At 45.9% G+C, this 21,055-nt stretch overlaps 1 protein-coding gene across 1 annotated transcript in view; it reads left to right on the forward strand.

Annotated features, from left to right (window-relative positions):
* Nucleotides 1-32: 32 nt before the first annotated feature.
* Nucleotides 33-21,055, forward strand: part of relch (RAB11 binding and LisH domain, coiled-coil and HEAT repeat containing) — a 38,000-nt gene continuing 16,977 nt past the window's right edge. Inside the window, 16 exon segments of the mRNA XM_060045564.1 lie at nucleotides 33-631; nucleotides 5,793-5,882; nucleotides 8,652-8,723; nucleotides 8,888-8,943; nucleotides 9,060-9,173; nucleotides 9,756-9,950; nucleotides 10,360-10,454; nucleotides 11,365-11,479; nucleotides 11,944-12,101; nucleotides 12,721-12,796; nucleotides 13,157-13,252; nucleotides 13,947-13,970; nucleotides 18,187-18,299; nucleotides 19,062-19,152; nucleotides 20,511-20,582; nucleotides 20,761-20,901. Of these exon segments, the coding sequence (XP_059901547.1) occupies nucleotides 166-631; nucleotides 5,793-5,882; nucleotides 8,652-8,723; nucleotides 8,888-8,943; nucleotides 9,060-9,173; nucleotides 9,756-9,950; nucleotides 10,360-10,454; nucleotides 11,365-11,479; nucleotides 11,944-12,101; nucleotides 12,721-12,796; nucleotides 13,157-13,252; nucleotides 13,947-13,970; nucleotides 18,187-18,299; nucleotides 19,062-19,152; nucleotides 20,511-20,582; nucleotides 20,761-20,901 (1,974 nt within the window). The 5' untranslated portion in view covers nucleotides 33-165.

Genomic DNA, 21,055 nt, shown 5'->3' on the forward strand with positions numbered 1-21,055 from the left:
AGAGGCGGGCTTTGGGATGAGGTTCTCCATCTCGACCACTCACATTCCGTCTCTCCCCTGTCAACGCTAGCCATCCTGCTAGCTAGTCCGTACAGTCAGGAAGAAGTCTGATTATTAGCTATACTGGGGGGGGCTGCAAAAAAAAACATACATCTCAGTGCAATAATGGCGGCGGGTAGCGTCAACCCGTTTAACCTCAGCGACTCAGAGGAAGAGGCTGAACGGCGACCCAATGTAACCACGGACACACAGAGGAGCCCGAACGGAGGTGCAAGCTCGGGGCCTCCAGGCAACCCATTTGCTGCACCTGTAGACACCGAGCCGCCGACCCTGCTGCTGTCTAGCAACAGAACCAGCCCAAGCGCCGAGGGGCTCTCCGTATCGGCCGCAGCCACCGCCGCGATGACAGGCGGCACCGGGGACACACGGGTGTCCATTGATGCCATAGCCGCACAGCTTTTACGGGACCAATACATCCTGACAGCCCTGGAGCTCCACACTGAAATGTTAGAAGCCGGAAGAGAGCTCCCGAGGCTCAGGGATTATTTTTCCAACCCTGGCAACTTCGAGCGACAGAGCGGCACTCCACCCGCCTCCAAAGACCAGGGATTGGGACCCGGTGGACCCCTGAGTAAGTGATACATGATGATGGCACGGTGGCCACATCGACGTCAGGCTCATCGGCTTGCTACTGTTCACCCTCAAACATGGTTTGGCGTTTCAAACTGAGTGCACTTGGGTTCTAGATATAGGGCCGCATGAGGAGATTTCTGTGCCTAGTGTTTTACATACCTACCTACCACAACCTCACCGCTGTATATGTAGGCTATAACCAAGTCAAGTTGACACAAAAGGTATTGTCATTTCCGATGTGTGCTTTTTTTTAATTGTATTTAGATGCATAAGCCATAAGGCGATTCATTGAGGTGTCATTGTTGCAGGTGCAATTGTTATATGTATGTGTGTGTGTGTTTAGCAGTGGACGGAGGACTGGATCGTGGTCATGAGAGGGGCGTTTCTCTGGAATTTCACCCCACTCCTCTGGCCTTATATTACGATATTACTGCGCGCACACACACACACACACACACACACACACACACACACACACACACACACACACACACACACACACACACACACACACACACACACACACACACACACACACACACACACACACACACACACACACACACACACACACACACACAAGTGACACGCTATGCAAATGGTAACCAAGGTGACCACGCCAGCGTTTGCACAGCAGGGGTAGTATTACCTGAGACCTAAACTCAAGCAATGGAAACACAGCTTGTGGATTTCATCTTTATGCACTAAGGAATCAAAGTTAATTCATTATTGTTGTTAGATTACACTGGGGGACAGACTGAGAAGAACAATCCATTGTCATAAAACAAAGACAAAGCACCCACAAAGTCAGATTGAGCAATTGTTTTTGTCTTAACAAGGTAAAGTGGCCAAGAATGAATGCGGGTTAAATAATTATGGGGATTTATTAGCCGATTTGTTCTTGTTATTATTTAGGTTTTATTTCATTACCGTACCAATTCACATGGCATTAGAGCTACAACATATATAACGCATCGTAACTTGGTAAGTAATAGTACAAAACTATTGCTGCTAAAGAATTGCCAGAAGTGGAGTTTTATAACACCTTGCTCCAAAAGGTAACACAATCTTACTTTTTATGATATTTCAGATTCCAAAAATCCAGCCTTTAAACAATGACAAACCGAAAATACCTGTTTATTTATTTCCTGAAAGGCCTCATGTTAGAAACAACACCCGTGATAGTTCCAGACAGAGCCTAACCCTGAATATACTAGCATTTATCATAGACTACCCTGAACATTCAAAAAAGACAAACTGGGTTGTGCTCAACATGAAACCAGTTGCTATCTGATACACAATCAATTCCCATTGCTTGATGGGAGAGCCAGAGTTTGCCTGGCCTGTGTATTCAAGATAATGTTGGAATGCACAAGCAGGACTTGTGGCCCGGACAACCAAACGCTACACAAATTGACGTGAAACAAAACCATTCCTGTTAGCCTATTAGCTTTCTTGAGGATAATAGTTAGAATGATTCCCACATGCAAGGTCCCAAAATCATTATTGAAATGCACAACCGAATGTTTGGCCTTTATCATATGGGAAACTGACAGGAACAGTGGGCGGGCACGCCGGGCAGGGATCTGGGTTAAAAGTGACTAGCTTCAGGCGGGCCAATGGGAGGTCCCACCATATGCCTCCTTAGATATTGGCTGGCACAATTGCAATCACTGCAATGATTTTCAAACAACATTCACTACCTCTACAGAGAGTAGACTCTGGAGGTTATTCAGTGGTCATTGTCCAAGTTGCCCTGCAATTTGTGTTCTCGATAAGAAGAGGTTTTTTTACATTCTGGGGAGAATTAAAATGAGCAAAGGCCTACTTTGTGTGGTATAAAGGCTTTATAAAGAATAACCATTTAACGTTAAAACTACGGATGACAAATCTGATCAAATATAAATAGCGTGTGATTCAACCAAATCTGTGAAAATATGCTTGAGCAAGTATTTATATCCATATATAAATATACGCACATTGTATGATATGAGATGGATCTATGGATCTCATACAAATTTAGCATTCATCACTGCACTTAAAATAACATTTAATCGTACTCTGGATATTTTTAAAGGTCAGAGTCAACCGTGTCCCAATCGACAAGATGCAGCCAGTTTCTACTGCTGTTACATTAGGGTACAGTCACGGTAATACGTTATATTCATTCAGGACCGTCTGTCCTACACTCTAACTCTGTGTCTTCCACAGTATGCAACCAGGGAGGGAATCTGTCACATGACTTTGGAAGTCTATCACCATGCTGCTAATTTGCTGGCTGAGCTGCTCGCTGCTAGTATGAATGGCACTCCCTCTGCCTCCTTTTATTTTTTGTACATGTGATGTGTGTTAGTCACACAGTGACAATGAATAGGGAGCATTAGGAATGTACCCATCCCACTGTAGCTGTCCCAGGTTGATTCCCAAGTTTTACCTGTAACGGTCAATGATTATGGGACTAACCTAAAAAAGTAAAATGTTTTATGGGGGAAAATCCACCTGCTTTTCATATGACATGTTAGGACTATTTTAGCGTGGTAATGTTATTATGATAATGACATCGACTGATACCCGATACTCCTGTTTTGAGAAACCCCTCAAAAGCATCAAGTTGGGGTGTCGCTATATAATAGGAGGAGGGGCTACACATCTAGCCACCCCCCCTTTACTTAATGGTAATATCTTCCCCTCCATGGTCTTCCTCCTAGCCTAGGCTATGCAAGCTTCAACAGAACATAGGGGGGTTGGGTTGAGGCGTGGCGAGATTGGGGGCACAACACAATGGGGGACACCAGATGTCAGAAGCAGTGGAGACACCTGACTATTGAATTAAATTTCATTGATTGATGAAGCAGATTTTAAGAACCAGATTAACCCGTCCACATTATGTTTGCTTAAACCTTTACCCAGAATTGTTTGGTTTCAGAGCGAGTCTTCATTGTCGCGTTTGCCCGTTTGCTTTTGTGCGGGCATCTCTTTGCTGAACGGAGATGGAGTCCAGCAGTCATCCGTTACACTATTGAAACAAACGGTGCTATCGATTCGGCGCACCTTAAACAAACCCTTGCATCTCCAATACTCCTTCTCATCACCGCCCCGATAGGTGTGGGTTTGCTCCTCTGCTGCTGTCGCCTCTGCTCCGCTGCATCGCCTGAACACAGAGAGTGACTGCAGACTCTGTGCACTACTGTGAACAGCCCGTTGATGCGATTCTCAGAACCCTGGCTGTGCTCCATTCTGGTCGGGCCCGCCTCATGCCGCCTGCTTCATTAGCTCGCTGTCCTTTGATAGCGTGCTGTGTACACCCTTTTGATGTTAGCACATCGTTTGTCATCTGATGGGGTGTGTGTGTGTGTGTGTGTGTGTGTGTGTGTGTGTGTGTGTGTGTGTGTGTGTGTGTGTGTGTGTGTGTGTGTGTGTGTGTGTGTGTGTGTGTGTGTGTGTGTGTTGGGTCTTGAGCCCTCTTTACATTTTCTATTGACAGACACTAAATTGAATGTTGTACCACATTGATGCATCACGCTGCAGTGCATGTGTGTGCGCATCATACCAGATACATGTCCTTAAAAGGCACAATGGAAAGTTTCAATGCATCCGAGGAGGTGTGGTCCTCATGGTCACTGGCTACCAGCCATGCCAATAAACCAAAACGAATAAGAGCGTCTATTCGATCCAAAAGGCCCCGCCCACATATTAATAAAATGGTTGGCAGCTGCCTGCCAATCACCATCCACTTAACGTTATAGTCCACTGTTATGGAAGGTTCTTAAGCACTCTCTACACTACTGTTGCGAACAAGCACATACACGGCACGCTGTATGAATACAGATTGATGCCCTGGGGGAGAGAGAGAGAGAGAGAGAGAGAGAGAGAGAGAGAGAGAGAGAGAGAGAGAGAGAGAGAGAGAGAGAGAGAGAGAGAGAGAGAGAGAGAGAGAGAGAGAGAGAGAGAGAGAGAGAGAGAGAGAGAGAGAGAGAGAGAGAGAGAGAGAGAGAGAGAGAGAGAGAGAGAGAGAGAGAGAGAGAGAGAGAGAGAGAGAGAGAGAGAGAGAGAGAGAGAGAGAGAGAGAGAGAGAGAGAGAGGTGTCTGTGATCCGTGATCCCTGTTGTGCCCAGCAGGTGTGTATTAAAGGGATGACTGTCTGAAATGTCAGACCTGTCTCGGTGCCCTAGACTATCGCGGCCAGGGGGACGCAAATCCCAAAGGTCTGCCTCCATGAAAATACCCGCTTTCTTTTTGCTGTGTCTCCCTCCATCATGCCTCGAGTGGCTTTTTTTTGTTTCTTGCTTCCCTGTCCCATTTTTAGCCTATGAGCACACGACAAAACCACACTATAGTGCTTTCATGTTGTGCTCATTGCGCTCAGTGTCCCCTGAGTAAACGCATCTGACGAGACTGTTCTATGTTGCAGGGGTCGGTGAGAGTTGGCTCATTATTGTGACCGATTTATCTGTGTACTTATTTACAAAAAGATGTGGCAATGTTCATACACCGATTGAAATGCATGCACGCTTAAGCCAACCCCACCCAGTAATGTAATGAAATAAACTAAATTAACATTGAGTAGCGAGATCAGCAGCTAACGATGTCAACACACAAGAGGATACACCGCCGCCCCCCCCCACACACACACACACACACACACACACACACACACACACACACACACACACACACACACACACACACACACACACACACACACACACTCTCTTTTTCTTTGACACTTCCTTTTGCAGATTAAGCACTAATAACCATTTTAAAATGTACCCCACGCATACCTGTAAACCTAGCACAGTGAGGTGCTACCCTCAACCTGACCTTTTTATTTATAGCGTAATCTGAGAGCGAATATCCCTCCTATTTGTCTTAAAACTGGAGCAGACACACAAGGGAGGAAAGCTAACACCTTTTAGCTTCTCACTCGGGGTTGTCCAGTTCAGTGGAAATAGGAGCACAGGACAGCTAATGCACCCGCCTGTGTGTATTGTTTCGCATCGAACAGATAAACAGTGAACTTTTAGGATTTTGATAACATTCTCTTTGCGTTGTCCTTCAAAGCTTTGGAGTTGAATAGTGTGTTAATGAGTTTGCTCCATCAGAGGCTTATCTACTGTGTCTTATGTTCTTCCATTTCTCCTCCTGTCTTGTCTGTTCAGATCGGGCGGGCAGCATCAGCACGTTGGACTCTTTGGACTTCGCTCGCTACTCGGACGACGGGAATCGCGAGACGGACGAACGGGTGACGGGTAAGTCCAGCAGAGTGGCGTCCCACCCGCCGGCCCCCCACCTGTCCCCGCCCACTTCCGTCCTGGGAGGGAGGGGGGGGGAATGCGTTATAGCGAGACCAAAACAAAACATAAGTGTTTCAAAGAAGGATGTCAATAAGAGCGTTGAAAGTGCTGAGGATGTCGTGTCGCAACGACATCATGACCCCATGGCCTTGATCTTGATAAGTGCAGCGCTAGTTACCAGGGTTTATCTTTTCAACCCACAGTATCAAATTCAACTAAAGAAATTCTGATTCCAAAGAGTGAGATCACAACATTGATAAAGATCGTATTAGTAGGTCATACCAGTTATCTCAATGGCTCGCATGGCTCGGTACAAGCAAGACTTTTATAGCTTCGGACATTTTGTTTGTCTCAAAAGCCTCTCGGCTATTACTGCAACACAGTAGATGAGTTTGTACCGTTAACGCAATTCTGACCTGAAACCCTCCCCCCATCAACACCTCCCCCACACCCCCTTATATCCACACTCACACTCACCTTCCCCGCTGAAGTCAGGGAGTATTTTTGGTACGGGTGTCGTCCACTCCCCCCGGCTGGGAATTTAGCGAGGCGCATCCACCCGGGATCTTCGGCTGGCGTCGTGACACACCAATAAGCACGGGCTGAACGCATCACCACCTCGCAGACACACGCCGCCACAAAGAGTCGTCAAGAACACACACACACACCTCGTTGTGCACAGGAACATTGGGGCCTGTTAAAAGGCGATCCGCGTCAATCGAGGAACAGCTAGGTTGGATTTAGTTATGTTCTATATCAGAAAAAACAAATTCTCCTGGGTGAGCTGGAAACTGAATTTATCTACGGTACATTATTTCATCTTTTTTCTAAGGGACATTTTAATAAAAATCGAATATATATAAGATATATTTTGTGTAACTTATTGTCATTTATTGTTTACTCCATGTAGATCAACAACCCTTGAATGTAAACCACTCATTGAACGTGGTTGAGCAACGTAAACGTTTCAATGACTTTTATTGGTTTATCTTGGCCTCTCCAATATGGCGGCAACATTGATGTACAACCCAAAGGCCCATGCGGCATGCTATGCAATATGGGTGTAATTGTGGTTGGAACACAGGTGTACTTCATGACATTAATTATGAGCACTGGCATGTCTACAGACCCATAATTAACCTAATGAGCTGCAGCTGTTTCCCTCCCAGCCATCACGCCTCAGTGATGAATGTTTTACTAGAGAAAGTGCATTATAGAGGATAGAGTATATCAAATATGCTTGTTATGAATCTCAATAAACCCCTAAGGTGAAGTTAATCTAATGGAGTGGGCCTTAAATCATTCATTATAAAGTTAATACAGCAGTAGCGACTCCAATGCCAAAGCAAAGGCTCTTGAGAAAAGTGTGATGTGGAGTCGAGATTGTGTCTGCCTTCCTCCTCACCAGCGGAAATGTTTCTGGTGTTTCTCCTGAAGTTATTCTACACACACGCCATCCCTTCTCTGAATCTGGCACCTTCTCCCAAAAACAACCTCCACTTCCCCACCACCTCCTCCCCCTCCACCACCTCCTCCCCTCCCCTCCCCTCCCCTCCCTTCTGCTCCCTGGTCTCCCTTGTCAAAATGTCCGCCGCCCCGGCTGTCTGACTCTGGGTTTTCTATCTTTCCTCTGACGTTGATCAAACTCCCAGTGAAATGATCCTGGACAAGTCACACCATCCAAGACTAGCTGTCGCTTTATTTGGTTTTTGTGTTTTCTTTGTTTTGCTTCCTTTATTTCCCAAACTTTTTTTATCTTGTTTTGATTCAGTTTGATTGGTTTTATTTTTTCTATTTAGTTGCCCTTTGCATCATGTGCACTCTTGTTCTGCCGATAACGACATTGCTGTAATGTATTTTATTTTATTCATTTTGTACTAAATATGTAAATTGCCATTCTTGTACAATGAGCGATATAGCCTTCAATTTAGAGCATGAATCACTGTCAAATGTCACTTTAATGGCAGAACTTCAGTGCACAGATATGCAACTTATTTCTGTTGTGTCCCATTGCTTAAAAAACTAAACCTAACTCCCCATGTGCTTTTTTGCTTATATTATTAGCAGTTACACATGCAGCGATACTATACGTGAAACGCTGGTTATAGCAAATAAAAGTTTTATCAAAATCTTGATCATTTAAAAATAATTTGCCTTTTCTCAGGAACATCTAATTGTTTGTTAAACACAATTCTATTATTTACATTTTATCATAGTTTAACCTTACACTTATCAATTGCATGAGTTAGTGACTTGAAACCAAATTATGAACATATAATTGACTGGAAAACCAATAAATCCATTGTCAGACATCTTCTAGGGGCCGGATGCTTAGAGTGTTTGTGTATATATTCGGATGTTTAATGAAACATTGTTCACAAAACACATTGAATCTAAATCAGTTTTGTGCAGTGTAAATGAGATCAATGTTCTGTTTTTGAGATGCGCCTCACAGTGCAGTTTTGACACAATAATTGCTCTTGTCATCTTTGACTTGGCCGGTTTAATCTGCTGCATGTGTTTTTCACAGCCATGGATTGCATGCCTTTTTTGTTGGTTTCGTGACTCTCCAACTTTTTAGTGTGATTGTGTTCAACCTCGTACCGCCATCTTTTGTGTTTTGTTGTTGTTTATTTCATTTTCATTTTTTTACCTTTTTAATTCCTGACATCGGTTGGATGCACTTCCTGTGTGTGTGTGTGTGTGTTGTCACTTCCTGTCCAGTGCTGGAGTTTGAGCTACGGAAAGCAAAGGAGACCATTCAGGCCCTGCGCGCCAACTTGACTCAGGCAGCAGGTGTGGCGTACTTTAAACTTCTTCCAAATCTCAACCTCCTGTTTTCTTTCCCTCATTTATTTCTTGTGTTTCTGAGAGAAGTGTCTCTGCATTGCTGCTTGACCTCCTTCAAATGATTTAAATACCACTGCCATCATGTCTTCGTCTTTTCTATTCTATTTTAGAAAGTGAACTGACCTCCCAGGAAAGGAAAAAACACAAGTCTAGTGTTGAGTTCCAGGTAAAGTACATGGCAATATAAAAACAAAGCACTAGATCCCAAGTGTCACTGTTGATCATGGAGGGTCGTGGACCAATAATGTGCTCAATAATTTGTCTCTCCCTCTTCATTCTCAGGACCCAATCCGACAGCTGGAGAAACGAGCCTTAAACTTCCTTGTCAATGAGTATTTGTTAAGGAACGAATACAAACTCGCTGCCATCACCTTCTCTGATGAAAACGATGACCAGGTAATGTTTCTTTAAAAAACAAAGACAAGTTTACATTTGACTTGAATTGGTTTCTCGTTTAAAGATGCTAAAGGACTTCAAGTTGAAAAGCTCTGTCAGAACCAAATAAAGTTAAAACTGCTGACAGATAACTTTTTAATAGCCACTATTATGAAGTAGAGGCCATTACGTTTTTTCCGAAACACATTTGTGTAACTAGAGCCACCTGTGTTTGTCCTACGATGATGCCTCTGTTAAAAAGGGTTTTCAGGCCTCGTACATCAGAACGCATCATTCTTGTAGTAATTGTAGGCTAATCAAAATGTTGTTTTGCCACACCTCGCATGAAAAGAGCTGTGTCAGTTTCAAACGCAACACTGTCTCTCCATAATGACAAGTAAATCCTAAAAAATGACCCAAACGTTATTACCATCAATAACATTCCTATGCTCCTATGCTTCATAAACGGATGCGGTTGTTGCCACTGTTGATGTAAAAGGACCACAAGAAACACAACTTTCCTGAAGTTGTTGTGATGCTGATTGCGTGTGTGTGTGTGTGTGTGTGTGTGTGTGTGTGTGTGTGTGGTCCATGGCCTGGCAGGACTTTGAGCTGTGGGACGACGTGGGTCTCAACATCCCCAAGCCCCCTGACCTGCTGCAGCTCTACAGGAACGGAGGCTCCGTGGCCTCGTCGCCCCGGGAGACGGTGGACGTGGCCGTGAGCATGGAGCTGGGCGATCTGCCAGGGAACTACACCTCCCAGGAGCAGTCAAAGAAGCCCGACCTCTTGCAGCAGGTGAGTTAGCCGTCTTTATTGGTCCTTATATATTCTTCAATTCATAAACCGTATGCATTTTTGATCTTTGACTCGTAATGGATCCGGGTTCAATCCCCGATGTCCCTAATCTACCCGTAGTCATCGTTGAGCTAGATTCCTTTATTCACTGATTAATTCATTGGATTCAAGTCCTCCTACATGACAGGGAAGCCCAAGAGTTGGTTATAGGTGTGCATTAAATAACATAGATTTATTCATGTTAGAGGCTAATTACTTTTCATCTACTGAGCCTCGAGAATATCACAGCCTAAAGTGTGTGTGTGTGTGTGTGTGTGTGTGTGTGTGTGTGTGTGTGTGTGTGTGTGTGTGTGTGTGTGTGTGTGTGTGTGTGTGTGTGTGTGTGTGTGTGTGTGTGTGTGTCCTGCAGCAGCAGACGGAGCTGGTGCAGGAGCTGGAGTACCAGATCGGCCTCCTCAACACTGAGAAGGAGAGCCTGGCTGAGCAGATCAGGAAAATGCACAGGTATGTGCGTATATCTTTGTGTTAGCGTGTGACCTTTCTCACTTTAAGGCACATTAGACCCCGGCGCCTTTTAATGCTCGCTAATTACTTGCTAGGGTTAGGGTCATTTTTAAAAAGGGGCAGCATGTTGCTCAGGAGGCTGAGTGGGTTGACTGGTCAGCGAAAGGTTGCTAGTTCGTGTGTCGAGGTGTCCCTGAGCAAGACACCTCACCCTAACTGCTCCCGATGAGCTGGCTGTCGCCTCGCATTGGTTGACACCGCCCTCGGTTTGTGAGTGTGTGCATGAATGGGTGAATGTAAAATTTCAATGCAATTTTCTCCACCATAATGATAGTGATTTTGCATTAAGGGAGAAGTATATTTCCACTACCTGATCAGTGTGCCAACCTAGCTCCGACTTCACGACGGTTTTGTTCCTCAGTCCCACAAGATGAATGACTCTTCAAAGGAACCGAGCGCAGTGGTTGCTGTGTTTATACACGGTGCAATTTAGCTCGTTGTTGTGACAATGCATCCAAATAAACCTATTTTAAGCGCAACAGGTTGCGCAAGAGCAGAAACCCTGATTGATGTGCTGGTCAGTGGCCGGGGCCGCATAAGAAACAACACCGAAACTAAACTAGCCTTAAATGACCACACAAGCTCAACCTTACTCTCCAATTAGAGTGGAAGAACTCCTGAGAAATCACCGTCTCCAATGCCGCAGCTATTTAGCTGCTGGCTCACTCGTGTGTTTTGACTTGGATTACCCACGTAGCGGTGGAAATTCAGTCTGACTTCTCTCAGCGGAGCCGGAGATAACCGCTATGTATCAATACGCGATATTCACGTTGTGTCTAAACCCACACAGCGCTCTGTGTTTGACAGCAACGATGTCTCTGAAGTCGTCTTCCATTCTCTTCCGCCACAGTGAGATTCAGACCCTGAAGAGGTGCGCTTCGTCCCCGCCGTTGGCCCCCCTAGACCTGGGCGGCTGCCCGACGTCTGGCCCTTCCTCCACCGACTCATCGGATCTGCCGTCCACGGTATATGTGAAGTAGCGTCATTGAGGGAGTATCGTGTTGCTGTCAATAGGACTGCAACTACCGATTATTTTTTTATAGTCGATTGCTATAACGATTTGCTTTTTGAATAATCAAAGAATCATTTACCGTAGTCTATAAAAATGTTTTAAATAATAAAAAATGCTACCAGAGTCCAAAGTGATGTCGTAAATGTGCTTGCTTTATCTGACAAGCAGCCAATAAACACTAAAGTACATATTTTGTAATGATCCAAAAACCAAATATTTGAATTGAACTGCAACATTCACCAGCAATTGTTTTCTAATTGTTTTACATCAATGGCTTAAACGAAAAATCGATTTATCAAAATTATATTCTTAACTAGAATACAAGCTAATGTTTGTTCGGATGTTTTCTTGATTTAATATTGTGTTGCATACTCTAAATGGTTAATTGTCGCTAACTAAAGCTACCGCTACCCTCAGCGGCCGCTGGATAACGGCCAGTACCTGGACATCCGGGCTGGGTCAACGGCTGAGGACAGTGCGGACCCTCCCATGACCCAGAGTTCCCCACAGCCCCAGACGCAGTCTCACGGCAAGCTTAAAAGCAGAGGCCCTGTCCATTTTGACCAGCCCAATCGGTGAGTAAAAAAAATCAATAATACATTTTGATTCGGCATCGTGTTCAAACCAGGTCCTCTGATAGTATATAGGATTCTGATATTTTTACCGCTTTAAAGTCAATCCAACTCAGAGGCTACGGAGGCCCATTTCTATGTAGCGACTATTGACGGCCACTGGAGGGCGCTAGGTGACTATTATCATAGCTGATCTGATTGCATTTGCATATTTCCAAGTCATCGAAGATAGCGGAAAAGGATATAAGCCAATGCAATCAAGATAATTCTATAGAAAAATAATATATATATATATTTTTTTTTAATAACATTTACAAATGCATAGATGCAAGACGAGCCACAGATTAAATCATCGGAACTACACGTGAAACAGCAGATATCCCTGCGGCTTCTCGCGTGGTGAATTATTAATGCATCGTGATCCATCGAGCTACCAGGGCGCTAGGCAGGTCCAGTCGCCTGAGGACCGAGCAGACTGAGCTGGGGCCCTGGTAACGGTGCCGCAACCGCTGTCACCACCACCACCACCACCACCACCACCACGCCTCATTATTTAGCCCTCCTGTTGTGTTTATGCTGTCGTCCCCCCCCCCCCCCCCCCCCTCTCCTCCTCCACCAATAGGAAACTGTCTCCGGCCTTCCAGCAGGCACTGCTGTCCTTCTGCAGAATGTCCTCCGACAGCCGCCTCGGAGCGGAGGTACGACACACACACACACACACACACACATACACGCGCACACACACACACACACGCACACGCACAGTCAGAGAGACACAGACACACACGCCTTGACCCTAGACCAAACAAACTCCAAAAGTGAGGTATTATGCTAATTGTGCATGTGTGTTTGAAACAAAGGAAAATTAAAAACATGGACACAATTATTATTTTTTTCGAAAAGCCTGTTGTTTGTACTTCAATGTTTCTCCCTCTCTGTCTGTGTTTTTCTCTGTCCCTCTCTGTCTCTCTCTGTCCCGCTGTCTCTCTCTGTCCCTCTGTCTCTGGCTCTGTCTCTCTCTCTGTCTCTCGCCCGTCCGTCCGTCCGTCCGTCCCAAGGTGTCCCGCATCGCCGACAGCGAGGAGAGTGTGATGCTCATGCTGGGTCGCTGCCTCCCCCACATCGTCCCCAACGTGCTCCTGGCCAAGAGAGAGGTAGGACAGGACACGCCCCCCCCCCCAGGCGCTGTTCACTGTCCCCGCCCCCCACCCCCGCCTCCTTCGCCTACACCCCTCCCTCCTCTTCATCAGCATCACTACGGGCCTCGTGGCTGCTGTAGTGGTTTAGATACACATGGAGCAGGGGGGGGGGGGGGGGGGAGGCATGCAAGTGGGGAGGAAATAGAGGCCGAAATAAAAAACATTTTTTTTGGTATTTGTTAGTCTGCCATGATGTCACCCATGTTGTTGTTTTTTTGTTATGGTTTCCTTTGCATATTTGCCCGGTCTTGTCTGGCCCTCAGACCAGCCCGCGCAATGTTGCCATATTGTGGGATATCTTAAAACCCTCTCAGACGAGGCTGACGTGCCTCGCGCCCGCAGCAGTCACAAACAGTCCCATGTGTATCTTTACTTTTTTCATTTGTTTTTATTTATTTGATTTGATGATTGTTTTTTGTTTTTTTTCATATTTTTAAATGAATGTTCACAGGCTGTCTGGTTTTCACCGGTCTCATCTCTTCTCTCCTTCTTCTTCTTCTACTTCTCTCCTCCACCTCTTTGCTTCTCTCTCGCTTTTTTTAAAATATTGTTTCTTCTACTTTGTTTTCATTTTCTGCCATACATTGTTTTTCATTCCCACCGCACTCCACTCTCACGCAACCTTGCGCGTGCCTTTTCCCGCCCGTAGAGAATGGTCGCGCACCTGTGCCAGGTGAGTCCTCTCGTGTGCTCATCTGCATGCTATCCCCCTCCTCCCCCTCCTCCTCCTCAAGGGTGCCGATACGTCGTCAGCCTTGTACATAAAATCAAACAAAATAAAGCGAGTCGTGCTCTCACCGGTTACAACCACTGGCGCATCTTTCCCCTACTGTTACACCCAGCGGCAGCCGATAATATAGTGGTGGGGTACAGCTGTGTGATTTGTGGTTTTAGCCTGTGGAGTTCTGCCTTTCTGCCGGTCCCCCCCGCTAAACTCTCCTGGGATCCCATTGGCTCCCCGTCCCTATGTGGCTTCTCTTATTGGCCGTCTCTCTGGCAGTCTCCCAGCTTACTGAAACGGTATCGCTGTTTATTTTTTAGGTTGTGTTTTTTTTTAAACATCACTTCAACTTGAATGCCTTTATTTTGTCTTTGTTCAGTGTGTGTATGTGCGTGTGTGTGTGTGTGTGTGTGTGTGTGTGTTTGTTTCAAGAGGAGTGCCAGGTTGGACTGGCGAGCGGCCTACCTGCTTTGCATATAACCATGGTTACCTTTTTTTTTCTTTTTTTTAATGCTCCTCTGACAGTTATAAAGAACTTGGCGTGCCTCCAAAAATCAAGGAAAAAGAAACGGAGCAGAAAAAGAGAGGAGTGTGAGAGGGGGAAAAAACAACAGCTTTAATGGCTTGGACTTTGCGCCGCTTCCGTTAGTCGCTCACACATACACACCGATCATAAACACACCCACACAGACGCACACATACAGACACGTGGTGGTATATAGGTAAGCCCACCAATCTTGCATCTGCTGTCCATTGACCTGCCCTCGGAAATTCGAAGACGCACCACCTTTGGGTTTGTTTGGATGGACTTCAAACGAACAGACCGGCAATTAAAGAGCTGAAACCCTGGCTTGCCATCTGCTCCACGCTATCTTGAGATCACCAATCACTCAACAGTCATCGACTGCACTTTGAGGACCAAAAAAAAACTTTCCCCTCCACATAAATTTGCATTTGATATGGGAAAGCCTTGACAAAGAAATTGGGTAAGAAGTTGATATGGCATTGATTAGACTCTCGTCAAACACACACAGATAGTATAATATATATGTGTGTAAGCCCTGTAGAGATCTTATCAGTTAGCCACTTATTCCAGCAAGAACCTTGACGACAAGTGTTTTTTTTCTTTTGTCTATGCACTCACACTCGGACGGGGGGATTCCTAAGACTCTTATAAAGTGCTTTATCGTGAATGTACATAAGCCAATAAGCCGCCATATAGGGGCTTGTGACCCCATCACCAATAACAACCGACTTCCCCTTCACTACTGGCTAACGGTCAACGGTTCGCCCAACGACTATCTTTCGTATGCGAGGAGAGACCCTCTTAAGAAAGGACTCCACCTGTTGACAGACGTCTGCACACAACTGAATCCCCATCAAAAGTGCTGATAAGTGGCTGCAAGTTAAGCGCAGTGCAGCTGGTGTGCTTTCCCCCCAAAGAAACGGTTTTCCTATATGCTATTGTAGTTTAATTCCTGGTATCTATTAATGTCAATATTACACACCAGGAATCATCACAGCGCAATGTAAGAGCCAGTCGTCCCGTTGAGAGGGCAGAGGAGAGGAGGGGTCCCGTTTGTCCCCAGCCCCGCGAGACTTGTACGTCTCACGGGGGGCGTTGTATGTTAGTAATGACATACATGTGCGATGTATACTTGCTTCATCGTCCCGCCGATCTAGGAAGTGACCCGCAGTAGTACATTGCGTACAGTTCGCAGCGTTCTCTAGTCACAATAAGGAATATGAACGTGCGTTTAAATGGGAGCACTGTGGTAGCAGAGGACCAGTCAGAGCTTGAGATAGGTTGTTATACATTTTCTTTTTCAGTTTTTCTGCACCCAATATGATGTGCCTGTTTTGGGATCGTAACATGATGGAAACAGATGATCAACGGGGGGCGTGTATGATATCAGATCTCTCTGTTACAGATTTAGAGAAAGCATTGTTTGCGTTTTCATTTCTTTGTTAGCTTTAGATTGAATTGGCTCTTTGTGGGTTGAATGTTTTTCATTCCTGTGATTTAGTTTTTGTACTGTTATAATGTTAATCCAATTTGAGGTCAATAGTTAACAATAGCCACTGTTCTGATGCTATTGATCACAAAAGAACACAAATATTTTGATAAGTTGCATATGTCTGTTTGTAGTTAGCCGTAAATGACGGTTATGTTATTTGAAAATGACTGTTTGACATAATTTCGTAACTTCAGCTTCAAATGGAGGATTTCATGTTAAGGCTGGCTATAATCAGACACAGTTGCCGTCAAAATCGAATAATACGACTGTGTTAAACATTTTCTGAACACACCAGTCATAATTATAGAAGAAAAACAAACCAATCACCTTCAAATCATTCCAAAGGAAGTTGTGTTTGGACACCAAGTCTCTAAAGAGCAAACAGTTTGATTATGGGACAGGATGATGCACATGCACTGTAAATGAAGGGCCAATTCAGTGCAGTTTTGTGAGAAGACAAAAAGCAATAGAAAGCCATTGAAGCTCAGGAAATTGTGATTTAACGTGCAAGAGCAACTACCCGTAAATCACGGTGATGTTACTTAAAACAAACTATTTTACAATATTTCGTAACTTCGGCTTCGAGTAGAGGATTTCTTGTTACGGTTGGCTATAATCGGACACACCAAATGGAATAATGAGCCCGTGTTTCACTTTTTCTGATTACACAAGTCATAATTATAGAAGGAAAAACAAACCAATCACTTTCAAATCATTCCAAAGGAAACGTTTGGACTAAGATTCCCGAAAAGAGCAAACAGTTTGGTTATGAAACAATACGATGCACATAAATAAAGTGCCAGTTCAGGGCAGATTACAGGTATTTTCGGGCTTTGAGGGGCGGTGCTGTGTGGTCCACACTTCACCTGCCCACCATGTTTACCCAGGGAACACTCCTCCTGTGTGAATCTGAGGAGCTTCTAGAAGGCAGAGTCAGGCAGGAGTATAGGCCAGGCTTAGCCCCGGGGTCAGTGTGGGTACTACTCCCTTCAGATGTGTGTTTTAGACTTTTTTTTTTTTTTTTGTACCGCTGAGTCCTCTGAACGATATTCTGCCGCAACCTGTGGTTTCTTTCAAAATGTGACCGTTAAAAAATTAAGGCATATTCGGTTATTTGATATTTGAAAAAAATATTGTTGTTGTTTTTTCACCAAGTATTTCGATGCGTGGACGGATCTGGCTCCCTGCCAAACTTCTCAGTCATTTTCACTCGGGATCCAAAACGAACAACCATTATTTCCCCCGACCCCTGGCCAACGTGGAGAGGTGGGGGTTCATCCAGCCCTTAGTGAGTCATCGCAGGCCCCCTTTTTCTTTCCACTTTTACCCACAATTCTTTGCATTGATCAAAGCCAACGTCAGGTCTTATTCTCCCTGTGCCAACACTTGGTGGGAAAATCTGGTATTCTTCCTGGAAAAAAAAGGGAATGGAAGAAAAAAAAAAAGGAAAACTTGAATTGGGGTATGAGAGGCGGGAATTTGGAGCTGACCACCGTTTGGCCGCGAAGGACCCTGTATCTCTTTCTCTCGCTGTCAGCCCACAAGGTTCACCTGAACTCGGCCTGAACTCTGCAAAGCCCTCAGTGTTTTCATTAGGTGGCGGGAAGCTGTTGCGAATGTATCAGCCCTATATTTGTGTGTGTCTGGGTGTGTGTGTCTTTCTGCGCATAACATGTCTTTGTTGTGCTTTGCTCTCTGGTTTAAGTGAGCGTGAATGTGTGCTACGCTAAGCTCCCAGACCTGTCAAACTGTCCATACCCCCCCTCCACACTGTTTGCAGACTCCTGTTGTTGAATACAGGCGACGTGTATTCCCCTAGTGTCTCTCTCCTCTCTCTCTGTCTGTCTGTCTGTCTGTCTCTCCCTTTTTCATCTCTCCCTTTTACTTCTCTCTCTGTCTCTTTGTGTGTGTGTGTGTGTGTGTGTGTCGCTGTCTGTCTGTCCATCTGTCTCTCTCTCTCTCTCTCTCTCTACATTTTTCTCCTCTTTCTTTCTTTCTTTCTTTCTGGGGACTTTTCTCGTAGAAAATATTCCTCAGCCCCCTCCTTCCCCTTTCTCTCACCCTGAAAAACAGAGCCCTCCCCCCTCCCTAATAATCTGTGTGTGTGTGTGTGTGTGTGTGTGGTTCTCTCCCTCCGTCGGGTGGTCCAGGAGCTCATCCCCCTCATCCTGTGCACGGCCTGCCTCCACCCTGAGGCCAGGGAGCGAGACCAGCTCCTCCACATCCTCTTCAACCTCATCAAGAGACCCGACGACGAGCAGAGGTGTGTGTGTGTGTGCGGGTGTGCGCACGCCCCTGTCACGTGCGTCTCTGTGTGTGTGTGTTTCACTTCGTACGTGTGTCGATGCAGGTGTGAGTGTGATGCGCCGTTGCAAGCCGTTTGGAAAATCTGCCTCTAGTGACATCACAAGTGGGCGTGTCTACCTAGATCTGGGTTGGCTAGATCAGTCTACCAGCCTACCCAGTGGACTGTAGCAAAGGTTGCTCATCTCTCCGTCATACATCCAGGTAGACACGGCCGCTTGTGATGTCACTAGAGGCAGATTTGCAAAACGGCCTGTAACAGCTAATCACACTCACACCTTGTGGTATCATATGGGCTGTTTAAACGCACTGTGTGGGCTAAGTTGAAGACCCTAGCTTACCTAAATCATCCCAGAAGTCCACGGATGGATTTATGGATGGATAAGCAGCCGTTCTGAATATCCCATGTGAAAGATTATGATTTGGCCTTAGTCGAGGGGGTATTATGTTAAGAGAAGAAAGCGATACACATATTTTTCTGAAAAGTCAGCACTCATTGTGTTCTAATATGAATTCTCATATTCAGCATTGATGCTCCCCACATTTCCCTTCTGGGATCCATTGGAGTACCCCTTCTCACGCACCAAAGCATCGACGTTACTAAGAGAACACACCTCGTTTCGTATATACAGTTCTGACGCCCATGACGCACACAACATGGCGAGCGTTGATGTTGATGTTGCGCGTGCTTTCGTCTCGCGTCCCCCCCCCCTCTCCACAGACAGATGATCCTGACGGGATGCGTGGCGTTTGCCCGGCACGTGGGCCCCACGCGCGTGGAAGCCGAGCTCCTGCCCCAGTGTTGGGAACAGGTACTACAGCTCCCCTCCAAGGACAAACCTAACCGTGCCCGAAAAGCAACCTTTCTGAAGTGATCGTGTCATCCACTGCACTCCCAAGAAGTAGAGAAAACTAAACAGTATAAAGCTTCTCTTCTACTTTTATTTGGCTCGTTGGAATATCCATTAAATGTCCTGATGGATAATGGCTCAAACCCTCTTTTGCTTGACTTCCTACCGCCCTGCTTTTTAACAAGATCATGTTTTTTTTAACCGCTGTTTGGTTACAGCTGTAGTCGAAGGCGAAGTTGCCGTGGGCCCTTAACCGGTTTCAGCCGGTCACGACTGGTCTCAACTCGAGTTTGCTTGTAATTTGGGCAAATCTATTAATATGGGTTGCATTCTCCTGTTGCTTGCATGAAAAACGAAACGCAACAGATGGTGACTCTAATAACAGGATTGGTAGGGAATACAACCATAACTACTATTTGTTTATGTCTTGTGTTTGCCCCCCTCCTGCCAGCATGTTTTTTTATATCGGTCTCTATTGACATGGTCGAAGTGCTCAGGAGTATTGTGATGAGACTTCTGTTACATTCTGATACTCGGCGTGCGTAGGGGGGGGGGGAGCGTGTGTGTTTGTGATTACGCGTGCGTGTTTGCACATCCATGCCCCGAGATTGTTTTCAATGATCAAGGCTGCTTCTTCTTGTCGCCATCGTGTCCTCGTCCTAGATTTGATTCTTTTTTTTTGTGGAAGGAACCAAAAAACAGCAGTTATTGCAACACGCACACATTGATGTTATTATTCCTCCCATCCCAGTGTCCTGAACCAAACAAAGATGATGAATGTGATTGACGCTACCTCGACGAGGGTTCATAGTCCGGACTCTTACCTCGCCTCCTCCCATCGTGTCCCTGATCGTTTGTTGGCGTGTTGTGTGTGTGTGTGTCTTTCTATGTTTTTCGGGGGTGCCACCTGGGCCACCTCATAATACTCCTTTTTATGACAAACACATTGTGCCGCCATGGCAACGGCAGCTGCCTGCGGTCTGGCTGTCTGCGAGCAGTCCTGCCCAGAAGGACAAATAGCCGTCCCCGCAGGGTCAGACGCTTGATTACAGCGCCGAGTTGTGGCTTCCCTCTCCTCGCCTTTCTCCTCCCCTCTTCCCATTCCCGGGCCCAGTGTTTATCCACTTTCTGCTGCCCTCATTTGCCTTTCGCTTTCTCACCGGCCCGTTCTTATGATTCTCTCTCTCTCTCTCTCTCTCTCTCTCTCTCTCTCTCTCTCTCTCTCTCTCTCTCTCTCTCTCTCTCTCTCTCTCTCTCTCTCTCTCTCTCTCTCTCTCTCTCTCTCTCTCTCTCTTCCCCCCCCCCCTCTCTCCCTGCAGATCAACCACAAGTACCCAGAGAGGAGGCTGCTGGTGGCAGAGTCTTGTGGGGCCTTAGCACCGTACTTGCCTGTAAGACTCCCAGGAACTCCTGCACATCATTCTGCTCCACAAATACACACAATGCCCTCAGATGATCTGTGTGTGTGTCTTTTCATGTGTGTGTGTGTGTGTGTGTGTGTTTTTTCTCATGCGTGTCTGTGTGTGTTTCTGATTGTGTGCGTCCGTGTACATCTTCTCATGCGTGCAGAAAGAGATCCGCAGCTCCCTGGTGCTGTCCATGCTGCAGCAGATGCTGGCGGAGGACAAGGCGGACATGGTGCGGGAGGCGGTGGTCAAGAGCCTGGGCATCATCATGGCCTACATCGACGACCCCGACAAGTACTCCCAGGTCTGCGTGCGTACGTGTGGCTGTGTCTGTGTGTGTCCGTGTGTCAGTGTGTGTCCGTGTGTGAGTGTTTGTGTGTCTGTGTGTGTCCGTGTGCGTCTCTAGCGCTCCGCTAGTGTTACTGCTAAGATGTTGTTTAACAATGGCTCTTCGGATC

This window comes from Gadus macrocephalus, chromosome 23, assembly GCF_031168955.1.
Source record: "Gadus macrocephalus chromosome 23, ASM3116895v1".
NCBI lineage: Eukaryota > Metazoa > Chordata > Actinopteri > Gadiformes > Gadidae > Gadus > Gadus macrocephalus.